The sequence below is a fragment of the Erpetoichthys calabaricus genome, chromosome 14 (genome assembly GCF_900747795.2).
Source record: "Erpetoichthys calabaricus chromosome 14, fErpCal1.3, whole genome shotgun sequence".
Lineage (NCBI taxonomy): Eukaryota > Metazoa > Chordata > Cladistia > Polypteriformes > Polypteridae > Erpetoichthys > Erpetoichthys calabaricus.
The window spans coordinates 98,182,491-98,202,070 of NC_041407.2; the positions used below are offsets into that span (position 1 = coordinate 98,182,491).

Genomic DNA, 19,580 nt, shown 5'->3' on the forward strand with positions numbered 1-19,580 from the left:
AAAAATGTATTACAACACTTTTATTTCGTTTTTAGATCATGCTCAAATCAAATCTCAAATGGAAAGGAATATGTGAAAATTAAAAGAATAACGCACGATAATAGCACTAGTAAATATCCGACTTTAAGCCTTTTGAGAAATGCAATCATTTTAGGTGTATTGATTCTTAACGTATATATATATATAATTATTATTATTAATATGATACAACCTTGTTACTCGATAGTAATCCGTGTAGAGACGATAACAGGTTAAATTTCTAGAAATAAATTCTGAATAGTTTTTGTCGCCATCTACGATTTATTTTTTCTTTCTTAACACCTTTACAAAATTAGAATTTAGTGCAATTATTTTAGCTGATAATGTTTTTGCTTATTTCCGAGATAAACGATAATTCTTGGTAGTGTAATTTAACTGAATTGATCTTTTTAAAATTTGTATTACCCTAATTGTTGCTATTTCTGTATATTCCGTCCCGAAGTAAACATTTGCAAAGATTAATTCGTTATAAAGTATATTTATTGGTTATAACTGTATCACTATGCAAAAGAATAAAAACTGAAAACAAAAAAGCCTTTTTTCCAGATGTTTTAACTGACAACACAATCATTATGAAACAATTTCTACACCTTGTGATTCACTGTACACTTTGAACAATGTAAACACAATTATTGTACAAAGTTTAAGGGTAATTGGAACATTCATGATATAAAGAAATATACAAACGCGCAATTTATTATATATATATATATATACATATAGAAGAGAGAGTAGCATATATCATCTATATACATATTCTGCGTATAAGGTATACGTGTGCACATACACAGAAATAGTGCTAAAATAGTAAACGTAAATTTCCTTCTGTTATTAAAGTTATACGTACACAATACTTGCACAGTAAAAGCTCACTGTTTTCTTATCAATAGCCGTAATGTTTGAGTTTAGCAAAAATAAGCAACGAAATAACACGTTATCTACTTTAAATAATCAATCCAACCTACAATAGTAAGACGTTATAATAATTTGCGTACAAAACAACAAAGTTCAATAGGTAGTGTATTTGTTTTTGTTAAAAACTGAGAATGTTGCCTTTTAATTATTGGTGCCGACATTTACACCTATTTTTTTAATTAATCTATTATTTATTTATATATTATCCTTATAACTTAAATCACTCTTCCTCTTCTTCCAATTCTCCACTTATTTTTTCATCGTTTGGTGGACTCTGACCCGCCGCCTTATTTTCCTTTTTCCATTTCATACGTCTGTTTTGAAACCATATTTTAATCTGCCTCTCAGTCAGACACAGAGCATGGGCGATCTCGATGCGTCTCCGTCTTGTCAGGTAGCGATTGAAGTGAAACTCCTTTTCCAGCTCCAGTGTTTGGTACCTTGTGTAGGTCTGACGACCTCTCTTTCTGTCAGCTCCTAAATGAAAAATATGCAATATTATTACAAATGAAAAACTTTGTAATAGTACGTTTTAATCATTATTAAAAAGATATTTTATTTTTACGGATATAACAATAATAATAATAATAATAAATGCTTTAACTATGTCACTTTGGACATATTCTCATCTCATATTTTAAAATTATTTGGCGCAGTCTATGAATTGTATATACCTCGGCACCAACATTTTTTAAATGGAAAATGACACAAACTAAATGCAGTAGTTCCCAATTATTATTATGATGGGGAGAAACATAAAAGCATAGTGAATTATATGAATAACCAAAAACCGATTCATACTAATATTAAAATATTATAATAAAAATACAAAAGAGGGAAAGTTTAGCATTTTATTGACACGTTCAAAAATATGCAGTTATTTGACATTTGCCTTTGTTATAATCTTAAGAAATAGCAAATAAATAATATTTCTGTACTGTAAACTGAACTGTTGACCTATACTTGAACATACTGTACATGAACAAAGTATTTTATGTAAAAACTACCCGTATTTATAAGAGTTGATTCTACAGGAATAAACATTATTTTTATACAAATATTCCATGTTCTAGTTGAACTTTAAAAATATGTGTCTAATACTCTAGACACAGTACTCATTAATGTTATTTGAAAACAAATCGCACAATATTCGGAGTTCGTGTAATTTTCTTCTTTATTTATGCAGACTCATGGTTGTTTTACATCTGCTTATTGATCAGCGTGACGTCAAAAATAATCCTAACGTGAAAATACGTCTTTTCAATAATAATAATAGTAATAATAATAATAATAATAATAATAATAATAATCATACTAGTACTGTCACTATTAAAAATAAGAATGACATGACTGTGAATCAAATAAATGGTGATAGATAGATAGATAGATAGATAGATAGATAGATAGATAGATAGATAGATAGATAGATAGATAGATAGATAGATAGATAGATAGTTAGCGCACATATATGAGAACATGAAGTATGAATAAAAAGATTCCGTAGCTGAATATCTTTTCGAAGGTATGTGTTTTTCCCATTGAATTAAAAGTAAGTGTATATGAGACAGCTGCGAGGCAATAAAATCTGTTTCACTGTGAAATGCAAGCTGTAAAACCCGCTGTGAGAAGTGGCCTTAAATTTGGCTGAATTAAGGCTGCTTAATCTAGTCTTCAGGAGTGCCTAGATTTACTCAGGTAGATGAGTTAAATTGATCTTTAAATGTTAGCTGCAAATTAAGACAGGAGTATCGTGTTGTATGTAAGCTTTTTTTTAACTGTTCTTGAAATTCCATTGTCAGTCTTTTAAATGTATTTGGCAATACGTAATGAAATGACACACGTTTTACACTCCGTCAACTTACTTCCTGTCAGAAGAATGGAAAAACGGCGGACGTAAGAAAACGAGTGCCTTTAGCTCAAGGTAGGCCTCGGCTGTAATTTTAATTCAACAATAATTATGACAATTACAATTTAGAAGTATATTAGTATGCTACTTAAAGCATGTGCTTATTATCTAGCTTTCAAACAATTTTGTCACCCTGATCAAAACAGGAATTACAAAAGAGAGCAAAGAGCGTTTAAAAGGGAGCCCCGTGTCATACAATCAATCTAAAGCACACCTGTGTCAAATGAGCGGCCTGATAGCGTTTTGGGGTTTTGAAGGAGACATAAAGGTATATTAAAATGTATTTAGATGCGTATTTTTCACATTTTTCGAAAACGTGATTTTTTTGGGAAAGTATATAAATCAACGTTTATAAACCAGCGTTGAATTATGACAGTATATCATAACGATAGCAACAATGCTGAAAGTTAAGGAAAAGTTACATGTTTACTTCAATAACTAAGCCAGTCTCTTGCATAACACAATCATTAACAATACCCCATTTTTTAATTTACTCACATGTAAAATATGCATTTGTATAACCTTTTGTCAGAATAAGTGAAATCTGTTTTACCTACTGCAGCTTTTCAAACCAAAGGGAAAAACAAAACAATCGTGAAACAAATTTATAACCAACCTGCCGAAAGCAGACTTAAGCAAAAGATAAAAGAAAGCACTTGCCACTTGCAAAGGCTTCATTTAGATAATACCTCTGAAAATGCACTAAACAAGGTGGATAGAGATGTAATATACCTTCCAGATAATGAAGACTCATGAATATTCACAAGCTAAACTATAGCTTGATGGGTTCCACGCAGCAATAAAAAGGTCACGATAGCAAAACGTCATTAAATTAGTGTTCGTACAGCCCTAGTCTGTGCTGTAAAACATTGCTGGATTTTTAAGGCGTTGTTTTTTCCTCAGTCCTTCACTGATCCTCTTCCTTTCTGACTCCCGTTTCTTTTGCTGGACTCCTATTATTTATCTACTTCTATGAGCATAACACAAAGCTTCTTTTTAACCATACCTGTGCTTCTCATCCACGGATAGATCCGGAAGTTGGCTTCACGGCTCTGGTCTGAGTCTTTCTGCTCCAGCTTGTTGCAGCTTTGCTTGTTCGTGTCAGCAGAGCACATCATGGAGAGATTCTGGTCAAAAGCTGAGCAGTGCATGTTGAAAGAGCCAGTGTTCAGGCCATAACTAGCGGAGTACATATTCGGGTTTTGGGGATGCATACTAGCGCTGCTGTTGTATAGCCCTGGCACAGAGGAGGAAAAAGAAGCGGCACTGGAACCTGAGCCATAGCCGGCGGCTCTTTGGGAACTGGATGCAAAAGCGCAAGAAGTTTGCTCTGGAAAAACCCCGGTTGGGAATACCGAATTTGCGGTTTGATATTTCGAAAATAAAGCATTCGCATAATACAATGAACTCATAATTTGACCGAGTGATTTGTAGGTCTGGACGTTTTAGTGTCGGTTTTACGATGTACCGTGATATATTACGGAATTAGAGTCCAGATTTACACCAAAAAGCACCCCTTTTTCTTGTGGAGACACGTGACAAGACACGTGCTTCCCTCTGATCCAATAGAATTCGGGATCCCTGCAGCTCCAGTAATGTGGAAAATTTGTAATACAGTTTAAATGTATAAAATATGTCTAATAATTTGCGCCATCTAATTGTAAAATGTGTCCTTATGATAGGAAAACGGAAAACAAGTTAAACTGAAGAATTCAGTTGCCATTCTCAAGTATAATTAGTATAAGCCTGAATTATCGGTAAAATATATCTGTAAAACATACCACATAACTAATTATTGTGAAATTAGCTTCTTTTACCACAGCAACGTTTAACGTCAATCATAAAAAGAAAAACGATTTTCTCATACACCTTTCGAATTTGGTAAGTACGCATCTGTCAGTCAATTAGACTTTTATAGCGAGCGCACGCCCCGGTGTGTGTGCGTGTGTGTGTGTGTGTGTGTGTGTGCGTGCGTGAGTGAGTGTGTGAGACATCCCCTTCTTTATTTAATGTCTAACACTGAATCTAGCCTTTACAGTTTGGTTTTGCTTAAAGACAATTGAAATTATTATATTTGTCATCTGTACAATACAATGTATATTTTCTTATTCTATAGGCTCAAACGTTATATGAAAATGACGTAAGAGTTCAAGTTTTTCCTTTTTGAATAGTTATTTAAAGAAGTACTGATCAATATAAGAAACTTTCCAAAAGAACTAGACACTATGCTTAAAATCAATAGGAGGCAAAGATCAATGTTGTTTGCTGCATATTCAAACATCACGTTTTGTCAAATAAAATAAATAGAGGAAACGTGTAAATACTTACATTCCTGTATTATTTTAAACTGCAATGGAAAAACCTTGGTATGAAGTTTTGACTGGATTTGCCTCTGTACACACATATACACGCACGCAAACTCCCACCTTTAGAACATTTGATTGTACTGAAGATTTAAGTTCATTGATGACGACTGAGGTTCTCTGTAGCTTTCTTCACACAAGGGCATTTTTTCATTCATAATTCCAAAGAATTCATAAAAAATCGGTTACAGAAAAAAGTAAATATTCCTGGGACTTCACAATTCATACACATTGCTTTATACACAAAACACAGAATAAATGCACATAAGGTTTCAGAAAAGTTTATTTATTTATTTGACGGTTTCTGTTGAGGATGAGCTTTAGACCACGATTTAATGAGCATTTCATTTAAAATGCATTGGTAAGAATATCCGTGTACTGATACAAATTACTTTTATCGCCCCTTATATCAAAGTAGCCTCAAGTAGGAAATGAACCAGAGCGCAGCAATGATGTCACGGATTCTCGCTTGTAAACTTTATTGTGCCCCTTTCTTCCGCTGCTTCCAGGTTTAGACAATAGAACAAAGTAGCGCAAAACAACAGAGTATATCACGGAGTCCCCATAAAGTAATTCACGAGTACAGTATACATTCTTTTCACAGTAAACAGAGGGTCACGTTACATTTTTTTTAACTGTGCGCATGCTTACTCCTTAAGGGAAAACAATAAAAAATATCTTGAATTGCATCAACTAGGAATGACGAAAAAAATCTACAGCATAAATAGGCAGTTTCATGTTGCTGGGAAACCAATGATTCTAGGTTAATATAATAATAACATAAGTAAAAAAAAAAGTGCACAATTTTAACTTAACACAACCTATACAGCTGCCAAATGCAATTATTAAGAAACCATTCTAATAAAAAGTTTCACATTTATTGTTCCACCAAAAAGTAAGCTATCTTGATTCACTACAACATATTTTTCAAACAGCTGGTAAAAAGTAGAAATGTTGCTAGTTTCTCGCTTGTTATAATTCAGTTCTTTGTTTCTTCACACACCAATCATTAAATGCGATGTCCTTGCATTTCTTTCAACATACGGATTCAGTGGACATTCTCCTTTATTTAAGTTTTTAAGTTCTGCGTGTATCAGATTTGCCAGAATTGCAGTAGGAAGCAACTATCAATGATTTTTTTTTCGCAATATATATAGTATAACTTCTATTGTTTAGATTTCTCCCCATCTTCTTCTTCTGCCTTAGTATCCTGTTGAGCCTTATCTTGTTTTTGTTTTTCGATCTCCTCTTGTTCGGATTTGCTACTGGGAAATTTATCCTTGTTATTCTCCTTTTTCCATTTCATTCTCCTGTTTTGAAACCAGATTTTGACTTGCCTTTCAGTCAGTCCCAATGCATGCGATACCTCAATTCGCCGCTTGCGCGTCAGGTATGGGTTAAACAAAAATTCTTTCTCTAGTTCAAGCGTTTGATAGCGACTGTAGGTCTGCCTTCCTCTCCTTCGTCCGGCAGCTGCTGGGAAAATAAACACATATGTTATTTTTTTATCATAGGCTCCAATTATTTCACTGCCAAACATTTGTGTTAGGCGCAAACTGGATTGAATGGTAACACGGTATGTGTTGCCAGTAAGCACGTGAGTTTAAATAAAAACACAATAAGATATATTACTAAGTGAATAATAACGCAATGTAATTTCATCTCTGAACATTTCAGAACACGTTTAAAAATCTATAAAAAAAAAACTGTTAATATCAAATTTTGTGCACTCAACTAATAAAAACATCAACATAAACAATACACGAGTAAGGTGCACTAAACCCATTACCACATGATGCCCAATGAGCCGGGCTTACAAATAGCTTTTAGGGACAGCCTGCTTCGGCAGAGGATCATAAAACTATAAAGTAATTCACAAGTTTGAACCCCATAAAGCTGTAAATGGGCTATTGTGACTGTATTCTGCGCAAGGATAGCTTTCAGCTTATTTCAGACCTCAACACTGCCCTAAACATCTCCGCACAATGTGATTTTGCTTCGTCTCACCTTGGGGTCTCATCCATGGGAACAGCTGGGTTGGAGAAGGACTCTGTTCTGTGCTTTCCGTCTCTTCTCCAATGCTGTTGGCAGCGAGCTTGCAGTCGCTATACTGGACTAAGTCCGAGTCTTGAGCTCCGAAGAGGGTCTGCCTTTGTAAGGCATCGTATCCATAGAAATTGCCTGGCTCCCCGTGGCAGGTTACAGCACACGGATTCTGTTGATAAGACGCGGAGGAAAGCGAAGATGCACCGTGGTGATAAAATTCCTGAATCTGTGTCGGATGCTGAAAAGTGCTCCCGGTGCTGGGTCCGTAGACCACGGTGGGTCTTGCCCCAAGGTCCTGGGCAAACCCACATTCGTAATAATTGGGACGTAATGCATCACCACTCTTATACTTGGAGAAGAGAGAGTTGACAAAATATGAACTCATTTTTTTTTCCTTCTTTTGAAAAGACCCAGATTTTAATTCATAAAGGAGAAACGTTTTGTTGTTTTTGTTAGGTTTTATATTACAAGGAGACTGTGCTTCCAGTGTTTTTTTCCTCTTTTCTTTTAACAGCCCATCTAAATTTTTAAGCCTCTATCATGTCGAATTCCATAAAACCAACACTCAAGAGTTCTCGCATTGCATTTCCAAGAAGGGGTGCCAGTTCATAAACAGTTTTCTGTGATTTACTCCGCCGCAAATGAGTTGTTTCATATTTTGCAGAGTCTTTTCATGATAATTTGCATCTATTACCGGATCTCCATCCCATTGGCTTCAGGTTTTCCACACGGACACTGCACTGCGCGTTTGCGATATAGAGAGAGTGAGAGAACGAAGAAAGGAGAGAAAGAGAAAGAGAGTGGGAGACAGAAAGGGGGAGGGGGACAGCAAAAGAGGAGGGGAGAATATGCGCATTAATATGTTCAACCGGGTTAGTTAATGAGATATCTGCCGCTTTGCATCAAATCAAATACATACGCCGCCCGAAAAGATTGATTTTTAGGGAGTTGCTAATAGACAAACTAAAAAGGGAGCGCACTTAGTCGTTAATTTTGAAAATCTAACGAGGTGGTTTTGGTATTTCTAATGTCAGGGTCGCTTTAGCACATTGTAAAAGTACACGACTTAATTACTATCAGTTTTAGCAGGTCATATAAATGTAATTGGCATTTTAGAACATCTTATGAAAACGCAGTATTCCACCAGTAAACGTTTATATAAAGCAAACGAGGTGGTCATATTTAACGTTTTAATGATTTGTTATAAATATGTTTTTCATGTATATTTAAGTTGTATACCCGTGGATATTGTTTCTGCCGTAATAGAAAAATAAAGCGGTAAATGGTTTAACAAATCCCATAAACGGCAAGGTGGCGTGTTGTTTATACAGAAATGCAAAGGAAAACAAGCTGTTAAATTTTTACGAGAGTCTGCGACTGAAGCTATAAAAATAAAGACTTTATTCGGAACTCTTTCATTAATGTACAATTTTCCATGTATTTACTTATTGCTTTTGTGTATACAATATACTGTATGTTTATTTTTATATTTTGTGAAATGAAACTAATATGTACATATAAATATTAGCGTTTTGACGAGGTAATATTCTAGTATCCTTTTTAAAACTCACTTTAACGTAAACACGGATTTCTTCACAGTACATTATACTGTGTGTAAACCCGTATCTAATGGCAAATTCTAATATGTCTTTAGTTTACAGGTTTTATATGACGCAACCTACGAAATGAAAGAAAAAGAAAGCTTTGCGTTGTGATTTCCTTTAATTTGCGCAGTTGTTTCTAGTTTTCGAAGAGGAGCAATTATTAATATTCGTTGGTACACTAATAATGCTGAAAAGGCAAAACTGCTATAAAGAGCTGTTCTCTTGGGAAGCCGGTTTCATAAAGTATCATATTAAATTTAACTATCGGTTGTTTTAGAAGAACAATTTAATAGTTTCTTTCGAGACATAGAAATTTCGGCATTTCTAAATAAAATTAACTATACGTGTCAACAATGATTGAAAAAGTTAATACAATTATTAAGCGGCATAAAACAATATACTTTGCTATCTCCAAAATATCAAAATAAATATTACTTTACTCATAGAAGGTGTTTGGAGTGAAAAGATACTCAAAAGCAGCTTAGTCATGTGCAGGATGTTCTCGTCACTGCGTGAAGGTAATTGTGCTGGTTATTTCAAAGTCTGAGAATCTAAAAATAGTTATTTATTTTTTTGTTTGGTAAATCAGTAATATTAAATAAATTGTAATGTCACTTGAAAAACGTATTTTAGAATTATGGTAACAAGATTTAAAGTTATATTGATTTTTAATATTGCTTTGATTGTCATTGTGTGTGTAACTATAATGAGCCAATATTTCTCTAATGTTCTTGTTTTTAAAACACGAGTTCTACAGTATTCTTTTCAATTCTCGAAAACATTTTGAACATATCGGTGGAGAGTTATTGATTAAAATTAACTACCTTTATGTAATTTAAAAGCAGGAAAAATTCTGCGGAAACTTAATGAAACATTACAAAGTGACTTAAAATGTATAATCGTTTGGCTTTAGTATACTGTTAACAAATGTTAACGTTCTCTCATTTTTCAATATTTATTTTAGTTTCTGTTATACTCATATTTTTCAACTTTTAAAATTTAAACGTAGCATTTGTTTATTTATTTTGATGAAACAAACAGAAACTTAGGTACATGTTTTCATCAACTTTGTTCAGGCTTCTGTGGTATGAAAAGCGTATGTAAAGTTTGATTACATATCATAGATAGATAGATAGATAGAAAGATAGATAGATAGCAGTATTATTAATAAATAAATAAATACGTACGTTAAATTCAATAAACAGTATTAGAACATTTAAGCTTGTTGTATATTTGATAAGGAAATCATTAAGGCTGAATTATTTTTAGAAAATTAAATAATACTCTTACATACCGTATATTTTATTTGGATGTTTAATAGATTTAACAGTAATCATGAATGTATATTTTAAATAAAACTGAATAATACTGTTATGTCAGGTTACTTGTTCAGTACTTGTAGCTATGAAACGGAACGGGGAGATGGGAAGATTAGTAAGGTAATATTGCCATCTAGTGGAAAATCTTGGGAAGTAACGTGTTCTTATTTCCACCCTGCATTCTCAAATACAGGTTTAATTTGTAAGCCATTAATGTAAAGTGTGAATTTATTTCACAATTATAAACTTGATGATTTTGTATTAAATAAACACATATATTTTGAAATAAAATTGTTGAGGTTTCCATTAAATACTCCGGACAATATGTTAGAAAATAAAACGTTTATAAAATAATACCCATAAGATATATAAAAAAAAGTGTTTATTGTTATCATGTATTATGTATATGATTACTCAAGCAAAAATAATATTTAAATTAAATTAACGTATTAATTCACTTTTTGAAATCCTCCCTTCCAACTAGTCATTTTAACCAATATCTTGAAGTAAACCGAAGCGATGTTGTTTTTAATTAATTTGCTCCAGTTTAAATAAAAATGTACAAATGAAATTAAGTTTCGTTACATAGTTTTTATTCATTTTTTTAGCCACTTGCACAGAAAGATTTTTACATTCGATTTTGCTGAGAATGTTAATTGTATGAGGTATGTAGAATTGTCTTGTAGATAACAGACTTACTAATAAATATATTTAAGCATTTATTTGGTTTGTTTGGGAATAGAATGTGTGTTTCTTATACTTGTGGGTCAGAGATATAAATATTAGGTAGTCTTTTTTAGGGGGATTTCATTTTCGTGATAAAAAACAGACAAATGTTCTTCTTTTAATAATTCTTCCATTTATTTTGTTTTAAAAAATACCTTGCCGTAGTATACAAGGAGTCACATTTAAAATGTAAAAGAAAGAAAGGAAATTGGGAAAAGCACAATGTTGAAAATACCAGGACAAACAATTGTTCATTGTACATTCGAATAGAAGACGAAGCCCGATTCTATGGTTGTAAACAAATTATCCGCAATTGCAGACGTCTCGCCAGAATCTTTTTTGTTTCGTTTATTGCCGGGTATCTGGCTTATTGGAATTGCCAAGACAGAGAACAAAGGATATCGATTCAAAACACCATGGTTTACTAAGCTGTGCGGGAGATCAGAGTCGAATAGCAAACCCCAGCCTTAGATTCTTAAATTCTATTTAAAATAAATGATGATATTGAAAGTGATCAAAAAACACTTCCGTGTAGCGTGCCTTACAGTTTCCATTTAGAAACAATAATTTAAAGGGTCTTGAAAGTTTTGCTTCTGCCGTGTTTGCTTTACAGCCATTTAGTTCTTAACCTTCAGAAATTTATACCCTATAAAGTTTTATTGCAGTCATATTCTTTTATTGCAGCGCACTGCATTGAATTTTCTTTCTTTCTATGACAGCCAACTTCCCATCCCCTCCTCCAAACTGAACATCGGTTTCCTTTCTTTTGTTTGGTTCTTTAGAAAATAATTAACAGTGAACTAAGTGCTTTTACATTTCATTTTCCCACATTTGAGTTCTTATATTATGTCGTTATTTTAGCTTTAGGAAAATTCAATTAGATTTCTGCTGGTAATGATTCAACCGAACGTACAGATTTTCCACCTTACCTCTTGAATTTGGAATTCTGCTTTCTTTGCATCAAGTAATTTAATAATATTATATATATATATATATATATATATATATATATATATATATATATATATATATATATATATATATATATATATATATATTATTATTATTATTATTTTTGTCTTGCCCAGATTATGATCATTTGCCAATATTCACATTCATTTTGGCTGTATTATCATAAAATTACAGTTCAAAAACCACCTGAGTGCTTTTATATTAATTTTATTGCATCTGCACATAATATATTTTAAAGACCGAATCTCATATAAAAAAGAACAGTGTATATATATTGATGTTTGAGGTAATATAAAATTGAGAAGCGTTTTAATTATTACAGAAAGCCATATCAGTAAATATAGAAAATAAACGAAATATTATTTTCCAGGTAAATATGGAAGGATCCAAAAAAATTTGGGAATACACTTAAAGTACCGAAGTTTCCAAACTGGTAACAGAGTAGAATGGTCAAGTTAAAGAACAATTGTCCATTATTAAAAATCAAAATAGAAAAAATATATCTGACTTTTAAGGTATGAATAGAAACCTGCCTTAATTATAGCAAAATATCCATACTTTCAATGCTCTAATAGAAATGATAAAAAGTGAATAAATAAATGTGCAGGAAAAATATAGTAAACCTGATTTCAAAACTCTCATTTCGTAAAGCTGTAACTACATTTTATCAAATACTTGAAAAGGGTTTAAAAACCATTGAGCCAAAAAAATTATTTGTGACAAGTTCAAACTAAGCCTTAGAGGCTCTGTAAATTTTAAAATTGCTTGTTCACAATAAAAAGGCAATTATTGTATGCACTGTTATATCTGAATAACAACAACAATAACAACAACAACAACAACAATAATAATAATAATAATAACAATAATAATAAACCTAAAGGTTCACATCCAACCCAAATTTCTTCACTTAGGAGCATGTGGTCTAAAATCCGTTCAATGTTCGCTTCAAGAGATTAGCATCTTTCAGTGACAGAATATGTGTCCCGTGCATCACTTTATTCTGAATAAATTAAGAAATTGACAATGAATGGATGCCATTTACAATATTAAATATATGAACGTGCTGCTGAACAAGTAAAGTACACTCTCAAAGACAGGAAAAATTACAACACCAGCTTTATATGCTGTAAAAACATTTACACAGAGTTTATGTGCAAAACACTTTTAACATACATTTTAAACACAACGATAGGTTCGAAGTATATTAGCCTGGAAAAGACGATAGGATGAAAAGGTTAACGAAGAATGAATACACAAGTATCTGCATTTCAGTTTATCTGTTTGTGTGTGTATATATATATATATATATATATATATATATATATATATATATATATATATATATATATATATAAACACTGTGTCTTTTGCGTTCCCAATCTGGAGCTCTCCTCTGTTATGCAGGGTAGGGGGTCTGGCGAAATAGATGAAAGTAAAAGACTCAGTGCCATAGGCCGTTGTTTACACAATTAACAGTAACGCTAAGGAGACATCAGAAATACAGTAAACAAGACAATTTCCAAACTGAGAGTTAAGATGCACTTCCATAAACATACAAAATGTGTAATGCGCTGTAACGGAATACTCTAGAATGAAATGTAAACAGATATTCTACCGAATCGTTACACTGCATTGTCATTCAAGTATCATTCGAGACGTAGATCTCCAGTTAACAGCAACTAGACAAAAACTATGTACAACAAGCAGGGCGTACACCATAGACGATCTTCATGTATGTGATTAATGTGTGCACTTTATAAGCACCAAAAGCGCACTTTCATTATCGTTAATTTTGTTTCTATTGGAAACAGCAGTATAAACAAGAACAGTATAAAAGTGGGTTACAACAATTACAATGAAATATTAGGTTTTGCTTAAAACAGTGGAAAACATTTTCGTAAATTAGCGTTATTTATGCCATTCAAAAATTACATGTTCATCATAAACCTCATGAGATTCAGTATGTCTTTATTGAAAATTACTTGGAAGGCTTTTATACTTCTAAAACACAACAGTACAATACATCTTACAATTTCTTAGTTAACAAAATATTTGGAACGGTCATCTTCTCTATCTTTTTCATTTTATTTATAAGAACATTTATTCCGTCTTAGGGTTTAGCAATCTGAGTAAAAAAAACTAATAGATATATCATGCATATTAGCGCTGGGTATTTTAGTTTAAGGTTAAAGAATAAAATATAAGAATTACAGCACCATAGTGTATAAGTTATATTACTGACCAGCAGTGTGTATTCCGAGCAAAGAAAATGTGTGAGGTTAAAAACATTCTTGTTGCGGATATTCCTGTTTAATTAATATAGTCAAAATATTTTTCATATGGTGAAAACCTTAACAAACCTGAGGAACATAATTGACTCTAAAACAGGAGTGTTCTAACGTAACAACCCATAAAGACATAAAGAACATTTATTTAGAAACTGTACAAGGTTTTCAAACACCACTATGAAGGAAATGCACCTATGGACAGATATACAATAAGGGTGAGTGACATGGAATTGGAATCACTGTCATTTAAATAATAGAAGAATGTTGAAAAGTGTTTTTTTTTTTATTCATTTGGTTGCTCCTTCTTCATTTTTTTCAATTTCATTCGCCTGTTTTGAAACCATATTTTCACTTGTCTTTCTGTCAAGTTCAGTAGTCGGGCCACTTCGTGTCTTCGGTCTCTAGTCAGGTACATATTGAATAAAAATTCCTTTTCCAATTCCAGTGTTTGGTACTTGGTGTACGGGCATCTTTTCTTCCGAGAAGAACGGGCATGCAACCAATTGGCGGATGGGTTGCCTGGAGATATGCAAATAAGAATGATTAACCTGAGATTCACTTAAAAATAATATATAAAAACAGTTACTTGAAATCCCCAATACAAGTATATTTATCGCATACAAAAATCAATAATATCGTATGAAATCAGAGCACCACAAGACCCCTGAGCTTATCTTGGCACCATTTCTCTAGAGCTGTATTGAAGCTATGAATCAAGACCAACAGTGAAATTATCAATGGTCTTAAAGGAATCATATATGATACTAGGAGTACTGTAGCCACAGGCGATTACAATATTGCAGTTTCCATTACACCGTTTAAAATACCAATTCTTAAATTTCCATTAGGAAAAAAGTGACGGAGCCGATTCTCCTCACACACAGAATTTATTCCAACCAATGCTACAGTGAAATACATAGGAAGAATAACCGTTATAATCCTTAACTTTCACGCGACTGCTTATTTTGGATTGCTGCCTGATCTAACACAAGGGTATCTTTGTTTTCTGTAGAATATTACACTGCTTAAAGAAACATTTTTCATTTATGTCTTGGAATAGAATAACTCACGTTATAAACTAGAGATATACACGATAATATGTTTATTCTTGGGAAATACATTTATTTCTGAAAATTAAACACAATATCAAGAATATGTTAATATGTGTGCTAAGAAGGGGAAGCAGCACATTTTTTGCACAAAACTGCATTACTGTACACATTTTCGAGAGCTATCTTTTTCCTGCCAAAAATGCTTTATTATGCATAATCTTTTAAATAAAAGTAAATGTAAAACTGAAATCTTGAACGTGTATGCTATGGTTGAGTTATTCATGGTCTTGTGTAGATCTTTCAATGCAGAATCATTTTTCAACTTGTCTTATTGCAAATACAAAAAAATACATTTGGCAAAGCTTATACATATATGAACACACATTAATTATATAAAGCTCAACTTTTAGACACACTTACATTTTCCTTTACAGTGGTTAAAATACTTTTCTTTTTTTTAGAAGGAACACACCAAGAAAACTATATCTTGGCAATCTGGTGGTGGTGTACTGTTAATTTGACTTCTGACTGTTTCTAATTTAATTTAGTAAGAACAATGATTTTTCACAGAAATAACGCAAAAACAAAATATTCATCATATTAAAAAAAAAAGAGATAAGACAATAAGCTTGTGTAATTATTTTTCCCAAGGTGCAATTGGGTTCATACTTTTTTAATCACCTTAATTTTTGCTTCAAATACGGTCATTGGAAGTCCTAAGTAAAAACGTTAATAGCAATAGTAATAATAATAATAATAATAATAATAATAATAATAATGTGCTCTTATTCTTACTTTTCGGCCTTAGGTATTTGCAAAAGGAATCATGAAGGCTAACAGTACACCCAAACGGTCACAGAAATTGTTTTCCTTGCAGCATCCTCTGCTTTGTTCTTGTTTTATGGCACACTGTAAACGCTTTAAACACTGTTTACTTCCTCTTTTTATAACTTACTTTGATCTGGCATGTCTTTGTCCCGCCTAACTTCACAAATTTCATTATTGTCTTCGAAGCTGAGGCCTTGATTGGAATTAATCTCCCTTTCAGATGAGGGCTCCAAATTGTAATCTTGCGCTCCACTTTTCTGGCTCTCCGTAACATGTCCAGCCAACGGCTCAACTTTCACCTGTCCCTGCAGAGGCAAAGGGTCTGTCCTTGGGACTGAATCGAGCCAAGTACGTAGGTACCTATTGTCCGAAGTCGGGGTACTCTGAGACGGGAAGTAAGGATGGTAAATAGTAGACAACCCTGGAGACGAATGTGGATTAAAAGGATTCCAAGATGCGCTGAAAACTGGAGATTTAGGCTGAAAACTGCACGAAGGAAACTCTAGATGTTCGCTGTGTCCCGGCTGCCTCGAACCTACATAAGGTCCAGCGGAGAACTTGGCTGAGGCGACATCTTCGCTTTCGTGACTTATAATAGAATCGACATAATAATTGCTCAGAGCTCCAGAAATGGACATTCTCAGACATCATACAAAACACGGTTCATTGAAGGGAAAATATATAGGACAGATGTAGATTTGTACACTACCCTTTTTAACTTTCCAGCCAACAAAATACAGCTTGGCTGCTGTGCTGTGAGCTCCCAGCGAATGATTGGTCAGACTTTTTTCGTGTGCCTGATAAAGCGTCAATGAGGCGTAAATCAATCCGCCAGAGGGGCAGCCCAAAAGAGTGTTCTTTTCTTACAATCCATATCTTCGATAACATACTATACTTTTTATGCAAATATATACCCACATGCTCAAACTGCATCACGACCATTTTAGTTTTTACTCCATTATAAAATAAGAAAACATTATGTTCATTCTTATAAAAGTTGCGCATTATACACAATCCACTATTTTTAAAAATTGTCTGCAAACTATGTTTGATTGTTAGGCATCAGCAGTCAATATTTTTTGTATAAAGAATGGTCTTCTGTGCATTATGCAGAACACACACAAGACTCTTCCCTATATTATTTTATTTGTTTTGTTGTTACAATACTGATAGCTTGTCGAGAAAATGTACAAATAATTTCTTACTAATTCATACAACGGAGCAGGTGCCTATGTCACAGCAGTACTAACAAAACACACCTATTCTTCTTCTTCTAATTATTATTATTATTATTATTGTTATTGAGTATTATTTTATTATTATAAAACTGTATCTTCTGAAATATTTGTTTTTGCGAATGGTCGAAAAGTCTTGGTATAGTGTACCTGGAACTCAGTATTTTAAATATTCAGACTGAATAATTATACCACAGAAACAATTCGTTATGAATTTCCTAAAAGCAGTCCACAATAACAATTAAATAAATATTTTTTCCATTAGCCTTTTTTTTTAAATAAAAGATTACTCTAACAGTTTAAGTTGCAGCAAAAAAAATGGCATGAATGGTCTTATTTTTTCGTTAATCCTTTTCTCTAATGCACGATTAGGGTGCTATTTATGACTAGGCAGAAACAGCCTTTGCTCATTCTGAAAACAAAGTTCCACACAACGCGACCCTTTCCTGTTCTACAGAGTAAACAAAAGTGAGCACTATAAACTCAGTAGGAATTTCTTGCTTCATCCAAGAACCACAAATCCACAGAGCTTTCATTCCTACTGGAATACAGACATACAACTGTATATCGTATAAAAAAACAGGTAATGCAGAAGTGAACCGTGTGTGTAAAATGTTATGTATGCAACGAGAAAGGCTGTGAAGCTGAACTCAACTGTTTTTCTTTCACAGAAATAAACACACTGTCGCCGAGACTCCGTTCTGAAAATCTAATTTCCTACAATGTTATGAAATGAAACAAAGAATGAACAAAAGATGCATCGGGGAAATCAATTGCTACGGTTAACTCATCATTTTCTATGAATTCGCTCTTTAATTTTTAAAATTAATCCCATGTAAATTAATCCGTGGAATTATTAGGGAAATACACGTTGAACAAAATAGATATTTTTAAATGTATACTACTGGAAAAAATTACATTTATCTTACCAATTTCAATAATCTAATAATTTTTCGTGGGCCCGAAGTATTGGAAGAGTCGTAGCTCAAAGAATCTTTAGCCATACCAGGTCATATAGACACCTCAACGGGAGTCATTCTCGTTTCCATTAACCGCTGATAAAGATTTCGAATTTATATTTAGAAGTAAAATGATCATATTTTGTTAATTTTGATTTTTTTAGACTTTAGGTATGGAGTCAGGATTTTCAACAATCAATTGTATGCTATTCCACGGGCACAGAATAAATTAAGTATACAGAGATAAGTAACTGCAAATAAAAACGTGAGTCATACTAAAATAAATCTTTACATTCCTGATGCTATGTAATACAATCAAAATACTTGCCTTTTATTAAATTGTACAGAACAGTGTCAATGTGAAATGAACTTTGGATGTTAAAGAAACCCTTAAACTGTATGTACAAAGATCGTATACGTGCAAGAACAATGCATTCGTATATACGAATTTAAGAAGGGCAATTTCGCTGCTTAGCTATGTACAAAATATATTGATAATATTGTAGCTGGTGTCCAAATCTGGCGACCTTACCTATTAACATTACAATCACGGGTCATTGGAGATTGTGATGTTCCACCGCCATTGTTTTTTACTGTTGATATGAAAAAATGGTAATTTCCTCTTAAAGAAAATCACCATGAAACGGTTTGAATGATCTTGAATTTCAAATAATAATTTTAACGATAATAACTGACTTATTTAGGGTATCTTTTTAAAACCAGTTTGGAATGGCTTAATTTTGAATCCTCGTTTTCATTTACGACGTAGTATCTATCTATCTATCTATCTATCTATCTATCTATCTATCTATCTATCTATCTATCTATCTATCTATCTATCTATCTATCTATCTATCTGTTGGTGTGTGTATGTATATATATATATATATATATATATATATATATATATATATATATATATATATATATATATATATATATAGATAGATAGATAGATAGATAGATAGATAGATAGATAGATAGATAGATAGATAGATAGATAGATAGATAGATAGATAGATGTATATATGTGTGTGTGTATATATATGTCACAAAGTCACTGCACTCAATAGAAACGGTTGAGAAGATGAGATTATATTTAATTCTATGTCGTTATTTCATTATTATTCTTTTTGAATACGCATTGGAATGTAGTCATATTTTTGTTTTTAATGAATTATTGAAATTTGCAAACAAGTAGTCTTTGGAAACTTTGATAAACTGTATAACATGAAAGAAGTAATGCTTTTTTGCGTCTTGGGATTAAAGAGGGCAAAGAAATGCTATCGGTAGCAAAATTTTATGTTTGTTAATCGTGTCATATA

At 32.6% G+C, this 19,580-nt stretch overlaps 3 protein-coding genes across 4 annotated transcripts; all 3 read right to left on the reverse strand.

Moving 5' to 3' along the window:
- Positions 1 to 551: 551 nt before the first annotated feature.
- hoxb7a (homeobox B7a) lies at positions 552 to 4,658 on the reverse strand. Its single transcript, XM_028819286.2, has 2 exons — positions 3,867 to 4,658; positions 552 to 1,431 (listed from the first exon to the last, which is right to left on the reverse strand). The coding sequence occupies exons 1-2, from the start codon at positions 4,270 to 4,272 to the stop codon at positions 1,175 to 1,177; spliced, it is 663 nt and encodes a 220-aa protein (XP_028675119.1). The 5' UTR covers positions 4,273 to 4,658; the 3' UTR covers positions 552 to 1,174.
- Positions 4,659 to 5,486: 828 nt separating this feature from the next.
- hoxb8a (homeobox B8a) lies at positions 5,487 to 8,341 on the reverse strand. Of its 2 annotated transcripts, none has more exons than XM_028819284.2 (2): positions 7,231 to 8,341; positions 5,487 to 6,699 (listed from the first exon to the last, which is right to left on the reverse strand). In XM_028819284.2, exons 1-2 carry the CDS (start codon positions 7,652 to 7,654, stop codon positions 6,389 to 6,391), a joined length of 735 nt encoding a protein of 244 aa, XP_028675117.1. In that variant the 5' UTR covers positions 7,655 to 8,341; the 3' UTR covers positions 5,487 to 6,388. The 2 variants fall into 2 exon arrangements, with proteins under 2 accessions (XP_028675117.1, XP_028675118.1); XM_028819285.2 differs by having other exon boundaries at positions 5,487 to 6,696; positions 7,231 to 8,102.
- Positions 8,342 to 14,165: 5,824 nt separating this feature from the next.
- Positions 14,166 to 18,695, reverse strand: hoxb9a (homeobox B9a). The gene is made up of 2 exons (XM_028818727.2): positions 16,189 to 18,695; positions 14,166 to 14,700 (listed from the first exon to the last, which is right to left on the reverse strand). The coding sequence occupies exons 1-2, from the start codon at positions 16,697 to 16,699 to the stop codon at positions 14,465 to 14,467; spliced, it is 747 nt and encodes a 248-aa protein (XP_028674560.1). The 5' UTR covers positions 16,700 to 18,695; the 3' UTR covers positions 14,166 to 14,464.
- Between the last annotated feature and the right edge of the window lie 885 nt (positions 18,696 to 19,580).